Source organism: Oculina patagonica, chromosome 9, assembly GCF_052425735.1.
Source record: "Oculina patagonica isolate OP01 chromosome 9, crgOcupat, whole genome shotgun sequence".
Lineage (NCBI taxonomy): Eukaryota > Metazoa > Cnidaria > Anthozoa > Scleractinia > Oculinidae > Oculina > Oculina patagonica.
The window spans coordinates 4835084-4863049 of NC_135766.1; the positions used below are offsets into that span (position 1 = coordinate 4835084).

At 37.0% G+C, this 27966-nt stretch overlaps 1 protein-coding gene across 1 annotated transcript; it reads right to left on the reverse strand.

The window, feature by feature from the left end:
• LOC144665228 (dual specificity tyrosine-phosphorylation-regulated kinase 4-like) lies at nt 1-27907 on the reverse strand. Its single transcript, XM_078526430.1, is given in 24 exon segments — nt 1-2046; nt 2320-2380; nt 2860-2989; nt 3367-3436; nt 4362-4483; nt 5936-5986; nt 6257-6338; nt 6568-6640; nt 6958-7023; nt 7353-7385; nt 7876-7928; nt 8000-8054; nt 9175-9343; nt 9932-10063; nt 11487-11563; nt 12807-12859; nt 18719-18787; nt 19160-19189; nt 20031-20093; nt 20708-20765; nt 21547-21593; nt 21596-21619; nt 26264-26363; nt 26563-27907. Coding segments are annotated over 23 exon segments (2022 nt in total). The 5' UTR covers nt 26357-26363; nt 26563-27907; the 3' UTR covers nt 1-1635.
• Nucleotides 27908-27966: the final 59 nt, after the last annotated feature.

The following is a 27966-nucleotide window of genomic DNA, read 5'->3' on the forward strand; positions in this document are numbered from 1 at the left end:
CGCGGTTATTAACAGTTTAATCTCATCTCGTCCTTGATAAGACATTTAATTTCCTTAAAAAAAGTCCACAATGTAATTTTGGAACTAAAAAAATGTTACAACTAGAAGATTAATTTTAGTTGCGTTGAAAAACACGTACGGAAATTAAAAGGTCATATTCACAAGAAACCACGGAAACCGTGGTTGATATATAATCTTAATTTTAAATAACTGCCAGTTTTCTAAAATAACTTTACTTTTAGCTTGTATATAAACCATTCAAGCTTCAGTTTCAACATATAAATTCTGGTTGCTGATCTAAATGCATTTCCTATCAGAAGTAAAAAGAAATTTAATCTCAAAAAAAAAAATTTGTCATGCATCATTTGATTAATTCTCCATATTTGTTTGATTACTCTGTGTTGATATTATTGGGGGAAATAAGTTGTTGATCAGACGTGAAGCTTGACAGGTTAATAAGTAATTTTCAATATCACAATGATATCCCAGAAAAACTAACTCTTTTAAATAAATTTTACCCCAAACATTTTGATGTTTTCTCTGGTCTAGAAAATAACCGTGTTATTATCTGCACACTGGTTTTGTTTCACACCTTAATATTCACTCATATTTTGTTTCTGTCATTAAATAACGTATAAAAATATATATTAAAGACAATTCTTTAAATATATTAAAGCACCTCTCGTAAAATAAGTAAAATAAATAACCAGACACATATATTAAAATTAAATTTACAACTTTTTTCACTCTCAAATTCAAAGTCGGTTTCTTTAAAAACAATACACTCGTCAAAAAATACCAAACGAAATGTTTATGCCAGTTGAAGACACAAACAATTTCCGATCCATTTTTGTCAGGCTACGAAAACCGCAAAATATTCTTGGTTTTGAGACACAATTTTCAAAATCCCTTAACTGTAAGAATAAACTAGGAATTTGAATCGTACAAAATAGAACACCGCTTATTTCACTGTAAAAATTTTATGTACATGAACTAAGATTCTGTGAGATTTCGAACTCGTGGCGAGTTGCCTATGAATTTTTTTTTCCATGTCGGAGGCGGGCAAACGTTTCATGCGGATTATTTTGTCTTAATGAGGTATAATTTACAAATGTCGAATTCATTTTTACAATTTGGACATATCATGTTCGCACAGACATAAATATACAACGTCTGAATTAAATTGTCTATGAAAATAAAAAAACGGTCGATGGTGACACCACATTCGACATACCAAATTGTAACTCCATTCTGTGAAAGTCGCTAACAAATGTTATTCACATCATACTTCATATATGATACACCAAATACAAACGCGACTAAGGGTGTGTAGGACCACATGTCTAAAACATTTAAAATTTTTCAGGTTTGTTGAATGGAAGATAAGAAAAAATAAAATAAAATCATACGTGAGAAATTATTTTCATCTGGTGTAAAGAAAGCTCTGAGCATGATTTGAAACAAAAAAATAATTGATTTACAAAACAGACAATATTTTTTAAACGCAAAGGGAGATTGCAACCTTCGTGAGTTGTGAATCAAGTGTGAATTTTGATAAATCGAATGTGGTGTATTTTCACCATTATTTAAAATTTCAGGTCCACAGCCCTATAAAAACGAGTTAAATTCATTCATTCATTTAATCGGAGGCAAAAACTGCCCTCCTTCAGTCACGGTGACTTCTTCTGTTTTTTCCTCTTCAATATCTTTTACTTTATTCGCTGTTCCGGGTTTCTCTTTTACCACCCCGGACGAAATCCTTTTGACCAGCGGTGCCTTGGGCTCGGCCCCAGTCTCTGGCTGTTGTTTGGTGACGTTATTGTTGTTGTCGTGTGGCGCAGCGTGCGTTGCGTCAGCTCCGATTGGCTGTAATCTTTCCCGCGTTCGCGCGCTTCTCTTGGTCCAGCCGCCTTCAGTGTGCATTTTGCTGGGTTCCACTATGATGGTTGTACTTCCTTTGGATATCGTCTCTGAAGAATCGTGCGCATCCGAGGAAGCCCGGTGTCGAGATGTAAGTCGGGATGTCCCGCGATGTCTCTGGCGTCCCTAGAGAAAAAAAATACTATAAGACACAAAATCTAGGACTAATGGAGTTGAAAAATGCTTTACATAAAAACACAACAAACCTTTGGTCACGAAATATTGGGGGCTATGGAACCAAGGGGATTCAAGTCATTTTCGCCCCAAATGTTCCAGTTGATTTTTCAAGACTTGGGTTTAAATCGCGCTTAAGCCCGAAGTTGTTTCCGGTTTTCCTTTCGCAACCGCTTAAGTTGCGTAATAACTTATAACTTTGGTTTTTTATTTTTTTTTTTTTACCTCTATTATCCACTCGTGTTGGATCGCTTCGTCAGGAGTCAAACGTGTTGCTGGATCCCAACTGAAAAAATAAATAAATTAATAAATTTATTCATAAATTCATAAACAACTATAGGTGGTATACAACAGTTTTGAGGGGGTAAATAAACCCAACTTAAAAAATTTTTGTTAAATGTTCAGAAATGTTTTATCTTTTTCTTATTACTGTTTACAGTGTACAACCATCATATGCGACATTTGAACAATAAAAATGATAATAAACAATAAATAAACAGCCAAAATAAACGACCAAGTGCTAGAGAAGGGACTGGGAACTACTAGTTTCAATGGCATTTTTTCTTTAAAATCTACACCTCAAACTTTCAGAAGTTAGAAATCGGCTCTGATTAAACATTCATGCAAATAAAAATAAAAATCTGAAAGACAGATTTTAAGCAATTTTTAAAATAGGCAAAATGTCACATTTTCTTATTTTGCGCGAAAAGTCTGTCTCACAGATTTTTCTTTTCTTTTTTTTACGGCACAAGATGTAAGACTCACTCGAGGCAGCGATTGATAAAATCCACGAATAACGCGTCGTTTGTCTTGAGCGCTGCGTTGAGTTCTTTACCGTTCACTTGACGCTTTCTTCCTTTTGAGTTTGTCATGCTGCGAGGATTGCCTTTGGAATCTGTTAAAAAGAAATGAAACGAAACTCATGAGGTCACATAAGGGACGGACCATTTAATTTTTGAACGGGAGAGGGTTGGGCAATTCTTCTAAGAAGACTTTTTTCAGCATCGGTATTTGCAAGAGCGTTTTTTAACCAACATAACCTTGTGCAAGATTCCCGTGCTTACTTAAGCACGATTTTGTTCTCCTACTTTTCTTGTGCAAGCATTTATTTCGTTATTGAGACTAAGGGCTGAAACTAAACTGAAACTGAAAACTGAAACCATAATAGCACGTATGTATCCCATTTCGCACTTGTGTGTCTAAGACACAAGCACCTAAGATCCTTTCAGCCTGGATATTTAGAAAAGGATAGTAAGAGAAAAGTCAACTTACCGAAAAAGAGCCTTTTTCTTGATGCTGGTACATTGCCATCAAGTACACTTGAAGGTGGCTTGCCTAAGATCTGTTTAAATGGAAAAAAATTAACTGTTACGTTAAGATAGAATAATAATTAATTTGTAGATCAAAGAGAAAACTTAATATTTATCTTTACTAGGCCACGGGTTTAGAAAAAGGAACAGTTTTGATTTTTCCAATTGCAAAATTAATGTAAAACCTTTTGTACGAACGTGGGAGGCGCGGTGGCCTAATGGTTAGTAAAATGGTAAAGCAACTTTATTTATACACGGTTTGTGTTTTAAGCTAGAAGCTTGTGGGGCCGTGTATATGAAACAAATACTGAACAAATATAATCTATTAAATAAACATAACACGGTTAAAAATCCCAACTGGCAGGAGGCAGACCAGTTGGCTATTTACAAGCATGACCGAGGATTTGAACTCGGGATGACCGAGAACAAATCCAGATAGTGGTCAGAACGGGACTTGAACCCGGGACCTCCGGATTTCAAGTCCGGCGCTCTAACCACTCGGCCACGCTGCCTCCTGATCGAGCAGTCCAGGTTGGAGCACTGGCCGGGGCACTGCGCTGTGTTCTTGGGCAAGACACTTTACTCTCTTAGAGTCTCTCTTCACCGAGGCGTATAAATGGGTACCCGCAAATTACCTGCTGGAGGCAAACCTGTGATGGATTAGCATCCTATCCAGGGAGTAGAAATAGTCCCAGTCGCTTTATATTACGGAAACCAGGATAAGCTCCACCTGTATGGGCCACTTGGCTCGACGCAGACTTAACCTTTTTTGTACGAACACACGCAAACAAGGTAGAGTACGAAGAAAAACATACAACGGAGAGAACTCGCTGAAATGCATGGTAAAAGCTACAGTCCTTTCGTTTCATCTATAGTCAGTCGAGTATGCTGATTGGACTTAAGTATGAAATCAAGGACAAAAACATTAAATCCGCTGCCTAAGGTCTAGCCACGTACCTCCATTATACAAGCTAACTGCTCCACTTCATTTTCGCCAGGAAACAAAGGATATCCAGTGTAAAGCTCAGCAAGAATACATCCTAAACTCCACATATCGATGGCCATGTTGTATGGAATACCTGAAGAAAGAAACTCAAACTTAAAATGCTGCCAAGACTACTGAAGCAGTCAAACAAGTGAGAGGGATTTTAACATCTCCTGGCGAAAAGTTGCTTTAATTTATTTCCTATACCGAAAACCTACACCGTACAAACACTTCATCAAGGCGGGGGGACACCCGAAGGCCGTTTTTCCGCCGCTTGACATGGGTTTAACGTAAATATATCCTTCGCGTTTCAAGCAATCCATAAATCTATATTTTAGGGTGTTTTGTAAATTTTTGGGTTTATTTTGGGTCTGTTTGGGGGACGTCTTTCTTTAAGGATTTGTAAAATTTAGAGAAAAAAGAAATATTGCAGATTTAAGGTAGTTTTAAAATTAGAATTTGAAGTTAAAAAAAAAGTAGACGGACACCAAAAGGGTCTCCCTGACAACCTGGAGTGCTCTTGCGTGGGAGGTCAACTCGCTGAGAGTGTAACAAAAACTATTTTCTTTCTTCTAACCCTTCTTTAAACCTCTAAAAAATTTCATTCAAATTCATGCGTCTTAATATGAAATCTGCTTAGAACTACAGTACTAGCTCCCGGGCCTACTCGGTCCACCTGCGTTCATATTAATGACAAGTAGCTACTTAGTAGCTCGAAACCGGGTGGTTAATGTTTAACCACTCTTTTAGCTAACAAGAAAGCCTAAGGCTTTTAGACGAACCCAGTAGCATTTATATTTCCTTTTGTTGCTGTTCAACAAGTAGTGCGTTATGCTAAAGCGTGACATGCGATATACGATACTCGGCAGTCAGTATTAAAGGTCAAAGGCACTTTGATCACTTTTGAAGACTTTGAAGGTGGATATATCAGAGTTGTTTTCGTTTTACTTTTAAAACTCATAAAATATAACATGACTCTTTCATTTATATCTCGTACTGGTCATTTCCAACTTAGCAGCAATTCTATTTTGCACTGTGGTCTAAGCGATGATTTATTGTTAAGTTAAACACATGGAAAACGCGTATAACGCACGTAATTTTAAACCCTCAAGTGGCAAGTAATTTAAAACATTTCCTCCGTCCCATTCCCCTTGCCCCATTGAGGCAATTTCAAGTGGGTGATGAAAGATGACCAGTTTTAAGCCAATCAACATTCGTGACCTTCAATGCCCTACCGACAAAAAAAAAAAAAAACCGAAGGTAGATTATGAACCGGGGGGGCACCAGACCCCCACCCGGTTAATGAGGGTAAATTGTTAGATGGTATGCTAGAAGATTATCTTGATACCGTCATTTGGCGACGAAAGAAAGGTTTTGATTTAAAGAACAGCAAATGGTAGGAAGCCATTATGAAGTGAGGATAACTAACGGCGGCGAAGATGGAAATGGATTACATTATGGACAAATTTGAACACACAAAGCTCGTGTTTTTTTAGATGTTGCAAAAACTACTTAGTTGAAAGGAATACAAACACAGCCAACTAACCTAAAATAACTTCGGGTGAGCGGTAGAAACGGCTCTGTATGTACGTGTAGACTGCAAAGAAAATGAAACAAAATTCATTAATTCAGATATTGAGAAAACAAAAACGAGAATAGGTTTTCCTTTTTTCGAAATGTTTCAAGAAAATTTGAGCTAAGTTTCCCGCCACTAGCTTTGCGCGACGCTCACCAGCAAACCATCACCAGCTGTGATTGGTTAATTCAAATAAAAGACGTCCATTGATTGGTTAGAAATCATCTTAGCAAAAGTTAAAAAGAAAACTGGACTATTGCCATAAAAGAAAACACTCGTTAACACAAATACCTTTTTGATGTTCATAACAACTTGAACCAAAGTCTATTACTTTTATGGCGCTTTGACCTCTTTGTCGTAATAAAATATTCTCCTGGAAAGAAAAAGAAACGAAACTGTAAAAATTGGAACGCATGCAAGCTATGACAACAGGGCAACAAGCAAGTTTGGATAAGGACTATCGCCGTCGAAATAAACAAACAAGCAAACACAAACATCTAAGAAGCATAGCACTCTGTAGTATTCTAAAAGCGCGAAAATTTTTTGTAAAAATCGCAATTAAAAAAAATAAAAATAAAAAAATTCGTTAAGAAGTTATTTACCGGTTTTAAGTCGCAGTGGATAATTTTTTCCTTGTGTAAAACTCTCAGACATTGGAGTAACGAATAAGCAAACCTGAAAAGCAAGTAATAAGCATGATAAACAAACCGCAGAAAACAAACGATGCTACTCAAATTTATTGAGCAAGGGTCTACGGTCTTCTACTAAATGTTAAAAGGTAAAAGCGATGTCAGCTTCTTTCACCTCCTAGAATTTGTAGTAGAGGTACTTTTTGGTGAATCTTTCCAATTTTCTCTTACGAATTATTTGAAATAAACTTATAAATGACAATGACAGAGCATTCATTAGCATTAATGCAACCTCAGAAACAAAACAAAGAGGTAGGAGTTACTGCTCTCATCTGCTGTATGTCGTAATTATTGTTGACTTACCGTCTTATAAGAGCGATACTAAATCCTTGGAAATTGTTTTTCTTTATTAATTCGTACAAATTCATCCTGCAACGAAGAGTAACAAGAAAGGGTTGATTATTGTTGAAGTGTGATCATGATGTTATATGCTCCGAACGAACGACCGACCGACCGAACGAATGAACGAAAATAACGAGACCATTACATTGCCAGCTTGAACAAACAAGCTTGGTCAACAAAGGTTTTGTTAAACAACTTAAAGGACACCAATGTTTTGCAGAAAAACAGCCGGCAATCCCGAGCGAGCAAGATAGCCACAACGTGCCCTCTCGGGTAACAATCATAGCACAGAATTTGGTTTATCGTGCCCGGTCGCGGAGCAAGCCATAAAATAATGATTAAAACTTGACACTTACCCCATGAGTTCGAAGCTAATGCACAAATGATTCCTAAAATGAAGGACAAATAACTGCATAAAAATAATGTTCTTTCACCGGCAGCTGAATACATCTTTAACATGATGATTGCCACCCATAAAGAAAACACCAATTTCCTAAATCTTTACCGACGAGAGAGCTCTTACGTTCACCGACCACAACATGAATGACCAAATAAAGTGTCAAATTTACATTTAAAATTTGCTTTTATTAATTTCTTTTTGTAGGAAACAATTTTCATTGACCATACAATAAGATGGTAGTTATCAACAACTCTCAAAATAAAAACCAGCAGAAATCTGAAATAAAATACCCTGACTTCCACAAGAATTTAGACTTTCCCTGACCAAATACTGAATTCCCACACATTTTCTGTAATTCATCTTGGGAGAATTCTATTCTAGAATACGTTTTGTGAGTTATCAGGTTTTACATTCTCATTAGGTGCCTACTGAACTTTGTTATAAAAATGCAAGGAGAAGATACGAATAGATCAACTTACCTAAAGTAGAAATAGTCTATCATGTGTATGAGATTGTAACTGTTTTCCTTATCCTGAAAAAGAATAAAAGCAAAATAAATTATGTACCATTTTGAGCTGTATATAAAATTCGCATCATGCTTACCTTTTTACGTAAGTGTTCCAGAATTTTAACTTCTACTAAAGCTTGTTGATGAAATCTGCAGAACAAAGAAATGACAAAGTGAACGATAGCAAACGATACGTGATGTGAATGATAGGCATCAAAAAGTGTCCTCATTGAAAAAAGTTTATTAAAAGACATAATTCTATCAAATATTTAAAGATGAATTCCAGTCCGTACTGCGCAATTCTCGGCTGCAATGTTTATGTGAGCCCACACGAAGGGAATGTTTACAAGCAAAACTAAAAATTCCGCGACAAACTTACCTTTTTCTTCATTATTAACGCCAGATATCCTTGCAGAACAAATAATAACGAGTAGAAGAACCTTGACGCTATTTCAAACCGACGTTTTAGCTCATCGGAACTTCTTGAACGAAACGAACTGTAATGGCGGACTAAAAAACGTCATGTATGCTGTCACCAAAATGTAACGTTTCAACGAATTCAAAACAAAAACGTAAACAAACCCCGAGTCTGCGCAGTACGGACTGGAAATCATCTTTAACAATTATCCTGCGAAACCGTGCAAAATATCCGAGCCGCCTGAAATAATCAGACGATATTCCGCAAGATTGAACAGGATAATTGCTTTACTACTCAACAAATTATCAACGAAACGCATCATTTGTTTACAAGTAGAAACATGGCCGAATCTTGGCAACCTACGTATATCACAGGATATCTGTTACGTACCGGTGACGGATTACAAGGACTTTTTGACCATATGGGCATCGTGCGAATTTGTTGAATAATAATATTAAAATGTCAAAAGACCCAATCTAATATGAAGTACTTATAGAGCGGTTTCCACTTGAGTGTCGAAAGTAATTTGCATTTGGTTTTGCATTACTATGCAGCTTAGACTTACGGCCAATCAAAAGTAAACCAAAAACAACTGCGACTCGCACACGCTTCCCGCGCTTTGCGATAGCTACATGTTTTTGCCTCGAGTTTTGATTGGTTCACTGGATTGTCCGTGTCTCTTGTAATTGGCCAAACTGATTACTTTGGTTTTGGTTTTACGATACTCAATTGAAAACTGCTCTTAAACAATACTTGTGTTCAATTCTGGACTTGAGTGACCGTTCAATCCGGAGTCTAACGCGCCATTCACTTAGGTTACCGCAAGAATATCGTGCACATGGTCATTCATACCTCTTCTTGTTGCGTATAATTTTAACAGCGACATGTTGTCCTGTCTTGTGATCTACAGCTTTCACCACCTGACCAAACGAGCCTTTACCGAGCACCTCCAACACTTCGTATCTGTACGCAAGATGATCGTGTAACGCTTTTAGATAACTGCCGTTCTCATCATCATAACCTGTGAAGAAATCATCACAAAGAATCCGTCTAAATCTTCCTTAATCTTAACCATCTTTGTTCGTTTTTACAACTATACTTACAATTTTTTGCAAATAGGAGAACAGGAGCGTTAGCGTTTCTCTCTAAAATTTTCACTTGCCGATTTAAGCAGCATGCTCTTTTTGATCTACATAACAACACCTCTTTAGTGTATTTCTACCTTAGTAAAGAATTATTTTTAGGTTTCCGTTAAAGGGACTATGTCACGGCTGAGTTAAGCTTAAAAATATTAAGTTTTGCCAAATACTCGCTATGAAATTTAATGTTTGCAAAGAAATTACTTCTATTGATCTTATTGACAAAACCATAGCTTCATTACAACCAAATGTGTCCAAAAGTGTCTCCCGGGCGTTATAATTTAAAGTTACAAGCAAACGAGATTAACTTTGACAACTGTTCAGCCCAACAGTATTAAAAAATCCATATCACAATCCGTTTCAATCGTTTTCACTTTGTCCATCCGTACCTTCTTTTGTATTTACTGTGTTATTGAAATGTTCCTCCACTGTTTTAAGCGCTAATTCTATTTTTCACCGAATTTAATTACCGTTATTCTGAGGCGCCCCTGGTACACCTTCAATCTTCTTTCCCTCCAAACCGAGAAACCACACATCCGGGAAATCCAGAATCTCTGACTGCTCGAATGTGGTCATCTTGTCACCGTAGTTCTTGATGGCAACTGAAAATCACGTGACAAATTATTATTAGAGTAGAGTAGAGTAGAGTAGAGTAGAGTAGAGTAGAGTAGAGTAGAGTAGAGTAGAGTAGAGTAGAGTAGAGTAGAGTAGAGTAGAGTAGAGTAGAGTAGAGTAGAGAGAGTAGAGAGAGAAAAAAAGAGGAAGAAAGGGAGAGGGAGAGAGAGAGAGAGAGAGAGAGAGAGAGAGAGAGAGAGAGAGAGAGAGAGAGAAGAGAGAAGAGAGAGAGAGAGAGAGAGAGAGAGAGAGAGAGAGAGAGAGAGAGAGAGAGAGAGAGAGAGAGAGAGAGAGAGAGAGAGAGAGAGAGAGAGAGAGAGAGAGAGAGAGAGAGAGAGAGAGAGAGAGAGAAAGAAAGGGAGAGTGGAGTAGAGTAGAGTAGAGTAGAGTAGAGTAGAGTAGAGTAGAGTAGAGTAGAGTAGAGTAGAGTAGAGTAGAGTAGAGTAGAGTAGAGTAGAGTAGAGTAGAGTAGAGTAGAGTAGAGTAGAGTAGAGTAGAGTAGAGTAGAGTAGAGTAGAGTAGAGTAGAGTAGAGTAGAGTAGAGTAGAGTAGAGTAGAGTAGAGTAGAGTAGAGTAGAGTAGAGTAGAGTAGAGTAGAGTAGAGTAGAGTAGAGTAGAGTAGAGTAGAGTAGAGTAGAGTAGAGTAGAGTAGAGCAGAGTAGAGTAGAGTAAAGTAGAGTAAAGTAGAGTAAAGTAGAGTAGAGTAGAGTAGAGTAGAGTATTTATTTTGACAAAGGGATTCGCACGCCTTGTTGTAAGCTTGTCGCCTGTAGCAAAGTTTTAATGTCTAAATCAGTCGGCCCTCGAATCTGTAAAGGCGGCGAAATACGAGATACAAAACCCTTAACTTGTCGCGCAACATCGTTGCATTGCCAGTTAAACGAGTTGTTGCCCGTATTTCTACCGCGCGCTCAACTAGTCTCGCAACAAATTTCGGTGTTGCAAGTTGAAAAAAATTGTTGCACAAAGTAGAACCGAGTTCTACTTTGTGCAACATGTTGCGCGACAAGTTGAGGGTTTTTGTATCTCGTATTTCGCCGCCTTAAGGGGAGACGACGCACGACGCCTGTTGCAATTTTCCTTGCAACTTCATTTGCAACATAACAAACGTTGCGAGTTGCAAGCAAAGTAGAACTATCCTCTACGTTTTGCAACGTAACGAGACAAGTTGCTGCGTGTGGCATGTCAATCAACGCAATCTTGTTGAAATAAGCCAATCAGAGCACGCCCTTCCCCGCGGGAGTTTTGAAGATGATAGTGGGCGCGTTGCAAGTTGGGAAAAATGCGAACGTGTGACACCCCCGCTGCAACTTGCGGTGTGTTTCGGTCGTCATCGTTGCATTGCAAGTTGTAGGCAGATTTTAGAATTCTCCTGGCTAAATAACATGCAAAGGACCAATAGAAACATACCGCTTGGTGACATGGGCAGTTTGAGTCCATTAGGATCTCGGCGTATGCGGGTGAACGTCTCATTCTCGCTGTTTGTTCTGAAAAAGAAATAGTAACACTTGTAGGTGACATTTACAGCTACTGTAAATATAACAATAACAGGCTGCAAATAAAACATATCCTGCATGGCCAAGTATTTCAAAGGGTGGATACTTGTTGGTTTTCATATGATCGCCCCGATCCTTTCTAACGCATCGATCGTTTGCAAATACTGAGACAATCGTCGGCGATCGAAACGATTGGAAGCGATCAGGGGGTTCTCATATGATCGCCCAGATCGCCTGGTATATATGAGCGAAGACCTACGAAAAGCAATCATTTTAGCCCTAGTTCCAAGACAATGGCAGCCTTCGATATAAAGGAGCAAAACTCGTGGATTCCTATCTTCTCAGTTATTGCTGTTTTACGGCGAACAAGGGAACGAGAAGCTAGAAGAAAAGAACACGGGCGATCCAAGCGATCGTGTGGCCCCAATCGCCACAGACGTTAGCGATAGCCTGAGTAATTTTCTCATATGATCGCTGCGATTGCAAGAAAACTTTTTTAAGTGACAGAGGCGATAGATACCGGCGATCGAGGCGATTATATGAGAACCAGCCTTAACGCTATCCAAAGGCTAAATTGCTATCCAGCGGATAAGTGTTGGCAAAACAAACTGCGCTATCCACTGGATAGTGATTTAACTGTAAAAAATTTTTTTTTTCGGCTGTGGCCTGGCGGTTTTTGTTTTCTTATATTATCGTTGATATTTTCTACTCCCCCTGTGGTTTTGTCCCCCCCTTTTTGGAGGGGGGAAATTTAAAAAAAAAAAACACCCCCCCCCCCCCCCCCCCACCCCCCCCCGCGCGCGCCCCACCCCCCCCCCCCCCCACTGTGAATAGCCTTATCCAACTTTCGAACAATCGGGTCCAGATCACGCCGGTTGCCCCATGGGCAAGTTTGAGCTACTGCGAGAAAGTCCAAAAAGACGTTACCTTTTCGTCCGATAAGTAATGGATAAAATTGACTAACGGTCAGACATCTTACAACCCAACGAAAAAATATGTTGGCCTGGGGCTCTACTGGACACGAATTTCTTTGCATTTCATTTTTCGTTCATTAAGTTCTAAACCAGTTAAGGTATTTTTCAACTCTGGGAAATGGGCAACACTCTCAAAACAGGACAAAATTTTGGACTTTTTCACTATCTTTCTGTTATTTTTCCTAGGTCTAGAGAGTTTTTGTGTTTAGCTAATTATGAGGCCTTCCAATTTTTGAGTAGACCAAAATTGTGTCACTTACATAAGGGTGGAATGTCGTTTGGATCCTTGCTTGCTGTAGTCAAGATTTTGCGCCTGTAATAATAATACAAAGAAACAATGAGCAATGTTAGCGCTCTAATCACAATTGTGGCCTTTTGATACCAACATGCGTCATGTGAAATTATCACTCCTGATACCTCAGAGAAGGCGTGTGCGGAGTCAAATTTTAGCTGGGTATACACGGGCAATTTTTATGTGACAAATATATTTGATCGTGTAGATGACGCGCGCACAGTGCTCAGTGGGAGTTTGAGAGGCTGGGACGACATATGCTGTCGCAGTATTTGCCACATTTTATGTGACGAGTCGTCTACACGAGCAATTTTCGTATGTGACAACTTTTATTTGTCACATAAAAGCTAACTCGCCAGCTTGTCGACAAATATATTTGTTACATAAAAATTGACCATTTTTTCTTATCTACACGAGCAAATAAAAATTGCCACATAAAAATTGCCCTGTAAATCTTTCACCGCGGTAGTTGGTTTTTTTTTTTGGGTTTTTTTTTTTTTTTTTGTTGGGGGATGGTATAAAAAAAATTTTTTTTTTTTTTTTTTTTTTTTTTTTTTTTTTTTTTTTTTTTTTTTTTTTTTTTTTTTTTTTTTTTTGCCGCGGGTGTAAATCCGGCTTTAGTTTGCTAAATATATAAAAACACTATAAACATTAAATTTAAAGATTTGAACCGACGCACGCAACACCCAATGCGGTATGTTACACTGCTCTAATCAATGCTGCAATCTGATTGGCTAAGGTTGCAGTAGTTTGAGGCCGTCTACAGAATGCTAACGTTTTTCGTTTTTCCGAAGTTTAGGAGGAATATATACACCTTATTTGATGGTTTAACATATAATACGCGCGGATATTTTGCGAGTTCCGTAGTATTTTTCCGAGCCCCGAGGGGGGGAAAAACGAGCATGAGCAATGCGCGCGAATGAAACCAAGATAAGGGATTTATTATTCCACTAATTTTTCCACTTTGTTTGGGCCAGTATTCCGTAAGTTTGTCCGACCGTATTTTTGACAAATTCTACTGTGTAATAACGTGGCATATTTTGCGCGTTTTTTTTTTGCCTTAACATGAAAAAATGGCGCAATAGTGGAATAATAATTAGAAATATTATTAAATCATTCATTTCCCGAAAGAAATAAAATATGACAGCCATTGTTACTCGAAATTGTTGAATGAGCTGGTCAGCCCGTGTACATGTGGTTCAATTTTATCCTTGGTTCAAATTTTATTTTCCTTTGTGTTAACATTACCATACCCCAAAACAAAGGAAATAAAATTTGAACTAAGGATAAAATTTAACCATAACATACACAGCTGAAAGTTTCAAAAGATAATTTAGGACGCACACGATTTTGCTAAAGCATGAAAATTTACACTGCTTAAATGTAAATCGTTAGAATTCTACTAAAACAATTAGATTATACGCACGAGATTTCTATGAGGTGATAGTTGATTCAGCTTTCAGCCTCACAAACTGTCAACTCATAGAAATCTCGAGCTCATGATCCATAAATGTTAAATCGTGCAAGGAAAATTAATTGTTTTTTTCTCGGCTAATCAACGTACAGAAAAAAAATAATTAATAATCGAGCTTGCCTTACGATATCCTCGCGCTTGTATGCCGGTTGCATGATTTTGAATCAAGTGCTGATTGTTACATTAAGCTATTTAAGTCTATAAATATTGGCACCGCGAAAGTGGGATTACCTTGGTCTTAGTTTCAGACTTTCGGAAGCTCTTTGTGCTAGCAAGCATTCACAAATGAATGTCTTTCAATGGTTGCGGATCTTAAAACCCGAAGAAGCTTATAAAAACTGCACGAAATTACCCTTGCGAACTCGGACTTTCTCAGGGTAGGGTAGGGGAAGGTTTTGATGTTACCACCAGAAACGCCTATTTTTCAAGCCAAAATGAAATCTTGATAATTCTACAAATTTTTATTTCTATTTGTCACAGAGAAGTGCGCGGATCCAAACAAAACAATGAACAATTTATTCAAAAACATGATCGCAAAATTCTATAACGACAGAAATGTCTGGTCAAAGTTCGTTTTAAAGGGAAGTTGAGGCATATTTTTAGAAAAAAGTTTGAATGAGAATGTCAAAAACAGATCTAGATACAACAATACAACAATAGTCAAGTAGTCTGTGTTGCGAAATTTCAATTAACAACAAACAGGAACTTTAAAGAAGAAGGTCCCATGCCTAACAATCGTAAGGGTGGAAATGAATTATAATTTGAACAAGCTTGGAATCGAAATAGGATCACGTTTTCCAAGTTGATTTAGGTTCCTTTGAAAATTCAGCAAGAAATTTGGTTGTAGCATTTGAGTCAAGTTTCCTTACTAATTTTGAAGAAAATAGATCCAAAAAAGTTAAGATCCAAGTAATAATTGCAATAAATTAATTTTCTTCATCTTTTTTCTGTTGTATTATCAATGCGTTTACTTAATATTCTACGGTTTTTTTGCCGGCGATTAATTTTTCGCATCGACTCCAGTTAGATTCTAGATTTCCTTAACATGCAGTGTTTTTCGGAGGCAAACTAATTATTTCCTAAGCGTCTTTGATTCAGTGGAAAGATTATAATTTCGAATACTAAATAATTGGTGAGAAATTCGAGAAAAGTCAGAAATTTATTTTGGGCGAGTGCTTCTGATCTAAAGCGAATTTACCGAGTGCCGAAAAACCTTTGTGAAATAAATCTGGTCGACTTTAGTATTCGCACTTCTATTTAGGTCTCTTATCTCCTTGCAGAGAACAGAGTGAGTCGCAAACGCTTCCAAAAATAACAACGAAAACAGAACCTGTCAAAAACCCTTGCGTAAACTGAACTGCGCCGCGCGAGAGCTGTATCTTCGTAATCTTTCAGGCCGTTTTTATCACAATAGTGTGCAAGAGCGAAATCTCGAATAAATACATTCGGAAGGGCTGAAAAATAGACCGAGAACCACGCACCCTATGGGAAATCGTACGAGAAAAACATAGAGCAAAACTTAAAAAAATCTTGCTTTAAAATAAAAAAAGTTGATATTAGTTCAAAAATAATCAAAAACGACCAAGAAACCATCAGATTTAATTTAAATGCACAAATTAATGAAAGACGTCGGTTCAGTCGAGACAAAGATGAGACAGAATTTTCAGCCGATTTTTTTTTGCCTCGAAATCAATTCAAAACGATCGGCCGGTCTATATTTATAAGTAAACCAATTTCCTACAACGTTTAACAATAAATTATTTCCTGTCAAATTTCTTGTGACCGCAAAACCCTTGAAAACATGAAAGTATTAGCAGAAATAAATGTTTTGACGCAAAATTATAAGAACCCAAATGACGACAAAAGATATAATATATTATATTAAGATATTATATTTACCAGCAAAGGAGATCTACATCTAACCGAGTGTTCATTCATTTCGTAGCAAAAATAAACCTTGCCGGAAAACCAAAAAATATCTTTCCCGCTCTTGAAATGTCAAATATAAGTATGTTTTCTCTTAAGCAAATAAAGAAGAAATCTTAAAATGAGAAATGGCTAGAAACGAACATTTGAATTCAGCCAGCGACTCATTTTTTCCATTGTAAATATTTGCTAAATTATTTACTTCATCAAACATTTTTCATATCTTGGAAAAACAAATTCGTGGCTTTATTGCGGCCCAAAAAAACTACAAATAAAGCCAGCTGCAATTCACCCGTTCAGTGAAAATGAAACTATAAAAAAATCGCGCTGCAATATCGTGTAATCAGAAAATCTTACAAAGACAGCGTGAACAAACCTTCTTTCTCTGCACAGACTGTAGTGATCCCGCCAAGCCAGTGAAAACTCTTATTTTCATATGTCCTCGAGTTAAAGTGCTTGTATTTTGAATCGAGATGCCTGTCTTTTGGCCCGGTTTCTGTCCTTGCTTTACCATCGTGAAATGCTCGTTTTAAGTCCTTTTACGCTCCCCGGTTTAAGATAAAAATGCCCGGTCGCCGGTCGCCATAAAATAAACCGTTTCCTTGCGGTCGGCTAGAAGCGTAATGCGACAATGTTGTCGCTCGGCGAAAGATCGAATGGAAATTTTTCCTCGCGATGAGACGCCTTTTTAAGCGAAAGTAAATGAATAATTTTGTTGTTGCATACAATCAGAACTCAGCTTGAGCGGCGCTGATCAGCACGGGAAAAAATAAAGTACTTTGTGTAAAAACAACTCTTCATACATCTGTTCTTCAATGGCAAAAAAAAATCGTTGCCAAGGCAATGAGATTACTGAGTGGTTTGAAGTAATTAATTATTCAGCTCCGCCAGGGACTAATGGAACAAGCGAAGCAATTTTCACCTGCTTTGCCAAAACTTCATACAGGCCACTCTGATTGGAAACCATTCAAATGCTCATACTCGGAACCCATTGAAGTGCAGCGTAACGAAAGAAAACCAACTCAGTGCTGAAAAAGAAGCCATGTAAATTCCTCGTAGACAGGTTTAAATTTCTTTTCGAAATAAGCGCTTTAAAAGCGTTTGCCTTCAACACTTTTGCAAAATATGAAACAAAGATTGTTTATTCTAGCACACCGAATGAGATTATAATTACGGGGCGTTGAAAAAACACCGCTTTTACTACGCACATCCATTAGCACGTAATTATGAGTTGCGTAAACTGAGACACATACGAACAAAGACTAACATCACTAGAAGCAAAACACCGAAAAAAAAGTTTGCATCCCTCGAAATGCCGCCTTTGAAAGGACTTTGAAGAAATTTTCATAACAGCCAGGCAGTTTCATGTTCCAATATAAGAAGTCTAAAAATTCTATTTACATTCAGAATGCACTTGAAATATTCCAGGAATTAAAGAAAACGCACGAAAAAGCAGAGAACAAATTACATTTGGAAGCACTTTATCGGCGTATTTTGATGAACACACAACGATACCACAAGCTCATTTATTATTTACCACGTTTTAACACCGTGCCAGTGTTTATCTGAACTGCTTTAAAAAGCTTTAAAAAGAACACTTTGGAGGTTATCAAACATCAAACGATTTTTTAAATCGCCGATTCAGTGATTCACTATATATGTGCGTCATGTAATCCGAAATTTGGACACGGTTTTATGTGAGGAAAATGACACAGTTTGGAAGCTTTCCAAAACTCACGCTTTCAACAAACATGATCAAATGAACACGGAGTAAGACGATATTTTTTTATACAAAGCTACTTTACCAATATTACACAACGGTTATTTGGCATGTCTATTGCCATTTTTTTATCTTCGACCTTTATAACTTCAGAAGCAAGTATCATAATAAGCTTTTGGTAAACTTTGTAGCAATGATGATTACTTCGAAAATTGACACTTTGCTATGGCAACAAAAACTTCGGTTGCTTAGCAACGTTTCCGCTGAAAACTGCGGGCTCGTTTAATGTCAGGGGCAAGATTCCGTTGCTGATTCCTGGAAAAGTTTAAAGGAGCTCTGGATAAAAAATTTGACCAACTTTTTTTTCAAAGATTGCTGTTCGGAATTCGTCTTAATTTTTCTCAGTCTTAAACTTCCTGGTTTATTTGCGGTTTATGATAATTATCTATTTGGTGTCTGTCATCCTTAGAAAACTACTATCTTGAGTTTTTCTTCAATTTGAAGGTGTTTTGTACAAAAGAAAAATGAATTAAGATAATCCTGACAAAGAGTCGACCGAACCTCTCTATACGGGCAACCTCTATAATACGGACACCTCCCTATAACAGACAGTTCACCTAGTCCAAGAGATTCCAAAATAAAAATAAACTTTACCTCTGATTAATACAGACACTTTCTAATACGGACATTCTTCCCTGCCCCGTTGGTGTTCGTATTACAGAGGTTCGACTGGAGCTCGTTTAACAAGGGCTTTGCTCACCTGTTTGCTTGTTGAACTCTTTAGTATGTTCTGCTGGTTCAACAACTGGGGTAGTTGATCGGAGAATTTCTGTGGGTTTGAATTGAAAAGCAACATGTTGAGCGCATTTTTGACAAAGAAATTTTAACAAGAACTGCTGAGCGAATACTGAAAAACGATCTGAGTCCATATTGCAAGTACCTTGGGGAGCAAAGCAGGCGCAACTAGGGACGTACATTGGAAATGGAGAAAAACGCTAGGATGAGGGCGGGGTAACCTTTTTCCTAACTGTAATTAGAGTGAAAGTAATAGGGCTGAAAGGTCACGCAGTCAAAGAAAGGTCACGCAGTCAAAGGGATCGCACTCTTGACCTCCCGAGCTCTGCGACTCCTATAAAAAGGGTGGTAGTGGTAGGGTCAACAAAAGATAAAAAAAACGGTAGATATGTTTATGAAAACTAACTTTGCCTTCCTTAGTTCCATGGTCATCTACCTACAAAATACGAAAGGAAAAATTACACATAGCAGCATTTATCAATAACGGGGATGGAAGTAAACACTTTTTACCTTTTCTCTTCTTAACTTGTCTCTATAAAGTAGATTTCTTATAGTACTTACAGATCGGTAGAATTTGTTTGATTATAAAAAATAAGCAATGATTCTCGAGATCTGTTAGACTGTTCACAGCTTCTATATTTTTCAACGCAAAAGAAACTGCGAATGAGAAGCACAAGGGGGGGGGTGGGGGTGGGGCGCCTCCCATTTTGCGCTGGAGTCTAGTTCTCTCGTGATTCTTTTCCCACGTCCAACGATCAAAAAAAAAATTGAGGAACTAGAGGGCAGTCAATAGTCTGATAACTGATTCGGTTCTCAATTTCACCTTCACTCGAGAGAAGAAATCTGAGATATTTCACAGTAACATCGGATTTTAGAAATCTTCTGCGTAGAATCTCTAATATTTTTTTTTTATGTGGTTGTGAAACGTGCGCAGAAATTCGTAGATACGACCATACAGAGACAGGGATAGAGCTACGTCATTGGTTGAGAGTTAAGACGGGGTTGAAGACCAGGCATCTCCAAAAGCAGGGGAAAAATCATGATAGCACAGACAGAGAGGCATGCAAGCTAGAAAACACTAAGCCGGCTCATCAGCAAGCCTAACTGGCTTTTATGGCCTTGGCAGCTCAAAAAGTCTACCCAAGTCTTTTTTTACTTGTGAAATTTCAGCCGGATTTAAGCTCTCTTTCAGCCGGTGAAATTAGCTGGCAGCCAGCCCTTAGCGACATCCCTGTTGTTTACTTTAAACTACCTGTAATCACTTTAACAAACATTACCTGGCCATGGTGTCTGTCGGGACCAAGCTGAGGCAAAGTTCCTGGAAGAATGCTTGTCACCCTCTGAAAAATGACGAGAAAGAAATATACAAAATCAGACCTTTTTAGTCTCATGCTTTTGACAAAATGAAACCAATTTGCTTATAAAATTATAATTGTGAAGTGCATTGAGCTTTGTAAATGCGCTATATAAGCACCTATATCATTCATTCATAAAAATCAGATCAGATATAACCTACATGTACTTGAGTTATGAATGAAAAAAATTATTGTAAATAGGAAAATCAATGATTTACGTGTAGAGATTTATAATATACAGTCCATAGAATTTTTGACATGGCTATATTTAGACTTGTGTCAAAATTTCTTTATTTAAACACAAGTCTGCAATTTCCTACGGTGTTGTACATTAACTTGTTCCAGTGCTGCCCCAGACAGCACTGGGCCAACTTTTAATATAAACAACATGGTGGATCTTATTCTGAATCTGAATCCAGGTTCTAAAGGAATGAATGCCAACTTACAGGTAGGGATTCCTAATTATTATTATCATTATTTTTTTTACAGTAAAAACAACAGGAGAACAAAGTTAGGTAGGAGCAGTTACTTTATTTTACTGATAATTTCTATAATCAGCTTATGCACAATACCATACTATTCCACTTATAATCACACACCTGCTGGCCTCGAACCAGGGGTTTCCCCTCTGTATACTTTAAAATAAGTTCATTCTTGCTGTAAAATCAAAAAAGGGAGAAAAAATGACACTCATGCATATACTATTAGTAGCATAAAAGTATTCTGTTGCAATAATCTGTTTCAAGTGGTCACTAGCTAGCTGCAGTTAAAATAATTAGGGCTGGAAAGTAGAGAATTAACTGGAAAATAAACCAGAAATTTCCTTCTGAACATCAACCCTGAAAGGAAATTAGAGACCAATTAAGAGGCAAATAAAATCTTTGACCTCTGTGGTATTCAAACACACAGCCGCTGGATTTATGACTGTTACTCTGACTACTGACTGAGCTATGAGGCAAGTTGGGACCTGGTTGTGGGTAATTAAGGTGATAATTCATGGTGCAAATGAAAGGTTGCACCACACAGCACTAGTAGGTATACGAGGCGTCTGGTTTTGGTTTTTCAGTATTAGAAGCTCATTACTCAGTAGGTCAATGGTCAAAGACTTTTTCTTTGCCTTGTGTGGTCCCTTATTTCCTTGAAAGGAATTCCTGGGTTATTTTCCAGCACTTTAAATGACCTTAGAGTTAATTCTCTACTTTTCAGCTTCTAGTAACAGTGCTGCGTGGAGCAACATTTCATTCACAGTAATTAAGGTCTTAGTTAATGATATCAGCCTCAGCTTTTGGGTTTCAGCGGTGGGGTTGCGGTCAGTTCCACTGACTATCAATGGGATATTTATTAAAAAAATAACGTAAGAATTAAAAACTGTCTTTTTGATCTTTATAGGGTTATCTATGAGGAATAACTCATTTAATTACCAGACTCGTTTAATTACCTCAAGTATCCATTGCCAAAGGTACTGCTTGGATGAGCATTTCCTCCCCACGATGAGTAGTCTGATCAGGACTCTTAAGAGTGCAAACAAAAAATGCTATTTTTTAAACATTTTGTAACAAGATATTTGACCAGTTCCTTGAGCCTGTGTGACTCAGTTTGGAAAATTTAGTTTGTTTGATCATGTATCTTATGTTGTTAAATATTTTTTTTAATATGCATAAGTGCCAACCCTCCCAATTATCCTGGAGTCTCTTGGGTACAGACTGCAGATTCCTGGTCTCCTGTACAGGTCACCTTAAGAGTGCTTTTCATTTTCAAAGTGTGACCGGTCCGACCAACAGGAACTGACTGCTGCAAAATGGAACGAGTGGAATGGTTTTTCCATTTTTCATTCCTTTCCCCAGTTCCCTGCATCTGTGAAAGCGACTGAACTAAAGTGAGACAACTGATCAGTTTGTCAAAAGGGAACAATAAATTGTGGTCCAACCCGTCAAAGTGGACCACCTAAATTAGAGGTGGTCCCGAATATTCTGGTCACTTCAAACCCAAGCAGACCTTTAATTTCCATTTGACATTCTGACTAAAATTTCTGAAATATTTGGCTTAATGGAACTTAGCACCCCTAATCTTCCTGATAAGGATGAAAGTGCTTGAAATATGTGTTTTAATTCATGCTTATTTGGGGTATAATATATTTTTAGATATTTGACACTGGCTTTTGTCGATGAATCAGCAGATCAACTCTTTATTTTGGGGGTTGAGAAGAGGCACCTGAACACACAATTTTAGTGACCTGCTGGATTTAAATTGTTTTAGCTTTAGGTTTTTTTAGGTAAGCTCACAAAAATGAGAGTAATTGTACCATTTTTATGCATGCAAACCATCACTCAGTTGGTCTTGATGGTTATTTAATAGGTAATAGTTTTAAGGCAGCCTGTCAAATTGAATTAGAGTGCGCACAGGTAGAATGTATGTAAATTATGTACCGTCTACAGCATGAAGTATGGATAAAAATTAATAAGAAAAGTAAGTCTGCAAACATAAAACTTGTACAAAACTGTATATCTAGTTTTGACTTTTGTACATATAATTTTATGTAAAAATTCTTGAGTGTTACAAGAACTTTCAAGAATACCATATTTAATATTACTTTCAACAGATGCAAGCATAGACATTAAGATCAAACACTACTGGGAAAAAATACTAATCTGCAACTTGCTCCAAAATTGAAAAAAAAATAAGCTGTAAAAAAGCGTTGTATATAAAATAAAATAATCTTCTGCGACCTTCTTTTCATTCAGAGTAAATTTTTACTTGAAATTTAACAAATTGAAATTTATGATCTAACTTTCAATTTATTTTCCTTCTGTTGTATTCAAAAGTTTGTCTATTATAAATACAATGTTATTATTTTTTTGTCTATGAATTTCAATGATTACAAATGAGCTTCCTAAATTTCAATTCTTACCACATCACTATTGCTGGTACTACTTCGGTCAGGAGGGCTATGGTAGCTGGCTTTTCGCTTATGAATTACAGCCGATCCCATATTGATTCCTTCAAGGACTATTCAATACTTGTGAAACCCGTTTTCATTTTCAAAAACACTGTAGTTGTAGCTCATAAAGAATTAATAAGCATACATGTCAATGGAAATTTCGCAAGTGTATAGTCTTCCTGTTGTCATCTTTTATTCACTCTTTGAAATTAAAATTATGATTAAATAATAAAATATGCAGGCAGAATTTTAGCACTATTTAAATTACACTACGACAGTTTGTAAATTAAATTTAATTAATTTTAAGCTCAACACACTGTCTGCATCTTACTGCTGCATTTATTTATTATGGATTTAAATGAGAACTCAAAAGTTTTCACACTCAGCACATGCAAGGTTTAATTTCAATTGTACGATCATGTTCATACCAAATTATCATTTAATTACAAGCTTTTGTGCCAAAAATGTTGGTTTCCCTCAAAAAGCTCATGGCATATTTATTTTTTACAGAAATTTGTTTGGAAATTTTCTGTAATTTTTTTATTTCTTTCTAAAAAATTTGTTTATCTTAAAGAAATATAACTTGTTATATCAGATAAGTAAATGCTACTTGTAATTGAGCCAAATTAAAAAATACCAATTAGCAAAGAATTCTAATTAAAAACTGCAACAAATTCTTCATTAGTCTGTGACACTTGTGTACATTTAGCAACACTAATTATTTTTTCAGCAATATTTACTTGTATTATTTTTTAACCATTTCTGGACAATATTTGAAGAAACAAATTTAAGGTGTGTTGATCTTACCGGTATAAGTCTCTTTAAATTTCAAAATTGGATTTCAGTTATTTCTATTATCTATAATTTTTTAAAAATGTGTGGTTCCAGAAAATTATACCCGGGGGGGTTTGGGGGGGGTTTTAAAATCCCCCCATCCATACCCACCCCATGAAAGGTCATTGGAAATTCCGAGGGAGTGGGGGGACTCAAATGCCCAAATTTCTGAAGAAAAGTATGGGGCTTGACTTAAATTTCTGGAGGGATGGGGGGATTTAAACCAAAAAACCTTCTGAGGGAGGGGTATGGATATTTTCTGGAACAACACAATCCTAGCTTAATATTTTTTTAACAATCATGTATTTGTAATTTGAGACTTACTGATGTGGAATGTTACTGTCCGCTGATAACTTCAATCTATACTACATGTAAGACCTGACTGCACTTCTAGTTTTACATAAGCTGTCACTTATAGAGAATTTAATTATTGCTGAAAAAATCAGTCAACATCTAACTTACATGTAATGTAAATGCAAAGACGCAAGCTTGAGTTATTGCATTTAAAAGACAATGTAAATACATTAGATTTCTTTGTTTATGCATAAAATAGCTCGGCGGGGGTGTCAAGCACATTTAGGATTAATATTAAACAATAGGTGGATTACTTGTTTAATAACAAACAGTTTAAGAGCCGCATATAATACAGAGGAGAGAGAGACAAACAGCGTCTTGATCATCAGGCATTTTTTTTAGAACTGAACACCCACATAGTATACTTGTATATCTAATAATCTTAAGATCAGTGTTCTCTTTTGTTGGTATGCACATGTTCTGCACATTACAGGACAGTCCTGCAGAAAACTCAGGTTATTACAGTAAGATAGTTCAGCCAATAAATTTATAAACATGGTAATATAGCATAGATGCCAAGTTTTATGAATGGAATGGAGTGAGAAATTGAATTGCCCCAGTGAATAGTGGGACTAGAGGACGAATTTGTAGGGTCTGGGGGTATGCCCTCCCAGAAAATTTTTAAAAAATGCAGAAAGCATTCTCATTCAATGAAGATTTTTTTCCTTCTTCCACACTTGATATATTGCGACCTCACAAGTGTAAATTCTTTTTTAAGATTCTCAAGTTTTGTTTTTAAAAAAAAAAAAGCGTGATATTTTGTTGAATGGCCTGGTTGCATGAGATTGGTCAAAAGAGTGAGTCTCACGCCAAAAGCGTGAGACTTGGCATCTATGATAAAGGACTGAGTTTAAAGTAACTTTAGTCTGTAACAAAGAGTGATGAAAAAAAAATTAACAACTGGCATGCAGGAGTCATTTTTATATAATAAAATATGTTATAGGAAGACAGGATGACACAAACTCTGTTGTGTAACAAAATTTTTGACCATAACTGGTGATAACATAACAGTTAAGTTTTATAGGTATTTTTGCAAATTTAGAAAATTGTGTGTCGCCAAAGGTTTCTTAAACCCATACCCTATAATTTTTATAGGATAGTTTACTTTATATCAGACAATACCTTTTTCATCTACTAGACATTTAATCAGTGTAATTTTAGCTAATCAATTTAAAGGTCCCTATCTGAGGTTCACACCAGTGTAACAATGCCAAGGGCTGAGAAAAACCATACCCTGTCTCGCTGGCACATGCCTATGTAGCTCACATATGGGAACACCCCTCCCCCTCCCCCTCCCCCTCCTGCCACCACCCCGGGTTCCACTCTTGCAGCTTAATGAGATACGTGAGCATTACGCAAACACCAAATATTTGTGGCTTTAGTAATTAAACGACCCCAATTAACATGTGACAAGATATTTTTGTTTGAAATAAATAACACACCGTTTAGGGAGACAAGACGTATATTTGCAAGCGATGAAGCAAGGTATTAAAATGTCACTTCTAAATGTTTAAAAAAGTGAAATGTGCACTGAGGATAGCTTATATTTCGCTGAAAAATAAACACATGAAAATTACGCCATCAAATTCTAGACAATGTCGCATATTTTAATGGTTTCAAGTATTACAAAAATATCGGCAATAAAAGTTTAATTGTCAACAATTATTCTTAGCCATCGACAGAAATAGCCAGCCTCGAAATAGCTATTCCATTTATATTTGAAATAAATAAAACGGGCAAAAGTAACAACCTTTTGTAATCGACAGCTGTACACATTGAAACCAGCACGAAGACTAATCTCACGCATTCTTATATCGTTTTATGTCGTTCATTATGTTCCTGAAAGTATTGAATTTAAAACCTAATTATTTGAGCAGCATAATTATCGTAGCTTGAAATATACGGCAAAAATAACCTCTAGAACGAGTACGATCGCATTAAATTGATTCAAATTCCACATTAAAGTTAGTGGTCCGTCAAGACCCGAATGGGATGGCTCCCGAGTAAAATTTGCAAAATATGAGCCTACCTGCGCGAGGTTTATGGATTTCTTCGATCTTGTTTGCTTGAGAAATGGAAGGAGATGTTGTTTTCGGTCCTTTGAGCGCTCGTCTTTCCCCATTGAAACTCTGAAGAGAAAGAATATTCATGATTTCATCACTCCTGTCAAGTGTCAAACAACGCTTTAGACATTTCAATAACCGTACCGACTGCGCGTAAATGTAAACAAAAACCCACAATACTAAAATATTTACTCAACAAAATAGTTAGAAATAGTAATCATCTTCCGTTAAACAAAACAATCGTTTAATTTTACATGTAGCTTACTTTCTCTCCGGTGGAAACTAAACCACTGTTTCGTCTTTCTATCGCAGCATGCTCGCTTCTGCACGATCCAACACCGTGCAAGACTCAAAGAGCGTACAAAAGCAATCAAACGTTATCTTTTAAGATCTTGCGGAGGCTGAAGAAAACATCGTTATGAACCAGCCCATCTTCTGCAAGTAGATCAAGGTCCTAATATGGCCAGAATAAAGTATTTTCTTAGAAAATACCTCGTTTTAGTTGACTTTTCGAGCGCGTGTGAAAAACCCGCGCGTGCAAGCTCTCCGTCACCTCCGTTGTCAAATATCACCTTGGCAACCAGCCAATGAAAGGCCTCGCGCGCTCGGAGTTAATCAAGAGTTCATTACACTTCTGCTAGACACGTTAATCCCCACAAAAGTTTACACAAGTCTGAAAACTATTTGAACAAACTTTTCCAGTCTGAGAAAGCAAACATTTCTGTAGACAAGCACGCCTTCAAAACGCTATTTGCCGTTAACAACAAAAGATACGCAATTAGTGAGTAACTTTTTTCTTTATTGTTGTGAAATAAATTTACTTTATATAGACAACAACAACCGTATGTAAATTAATTTCTCGTTCAACGTGAAAAAAATCGTGTGTTACGCAATTTCTCTGCGAAATACCACAAATATACTGACCAAGCTCTAAAAATAATAAAATACACGAAACCACAAATCTCAAAGCCGTAACCAGACCTTTGCCATATACGAAGCAAGATCTTGCTAGTGGACCTAGTGGGTTCTGGGGTATGCCCTCCATAAAATCTAGAGAGACATTTTTCATGAGGTATTTCTTGAGAAAAATCAATCTTGTTCAACAGGGGATTATGTTCCCAACAAATCATATTTTGGTTTAAATTCAGCCAGGAATGACACTTTCTTCATGTAATCGCAAACTTCATTTTGAGAAGATTTGTTCTGGAAGCCGAGCTGAAATCTCAGCCCGGCAAACCGGGCTGAAATTTCAGCCCGGGCTGAAGAACCGTAGAAACCCAAAGTCACGAATTAGCTGCTCCCAGAGTTATTACGGTAGCAAGCCAAACAAGATATTCTCGCCAGCACAAAACCGGAATCTTCTGTAGTACTAAAGATGCGATCAACAGTGTCCTTTATTATTACTGAAAAGTCTTGTAACAGCGGAGCGTAAAACAAGACTAATAAACAAGTAATTCCGGTATAAAAGAGGCCCGAACGTAACCAAAAAAACATAATAATTTTATCTCTAATTTTTCTCAATCGACGTGTTTTTATCGTTTTACCTAGGGTATTTGAGTTGGCAACCTGTACAACTAAAAGATTTCTAACTTGCATTTCGCACCCGAAAGATTTAAGACGGATTCCGCTGAAAGTTCGAGCAATGAGTGCGAAAATTAAGTACCAAAAA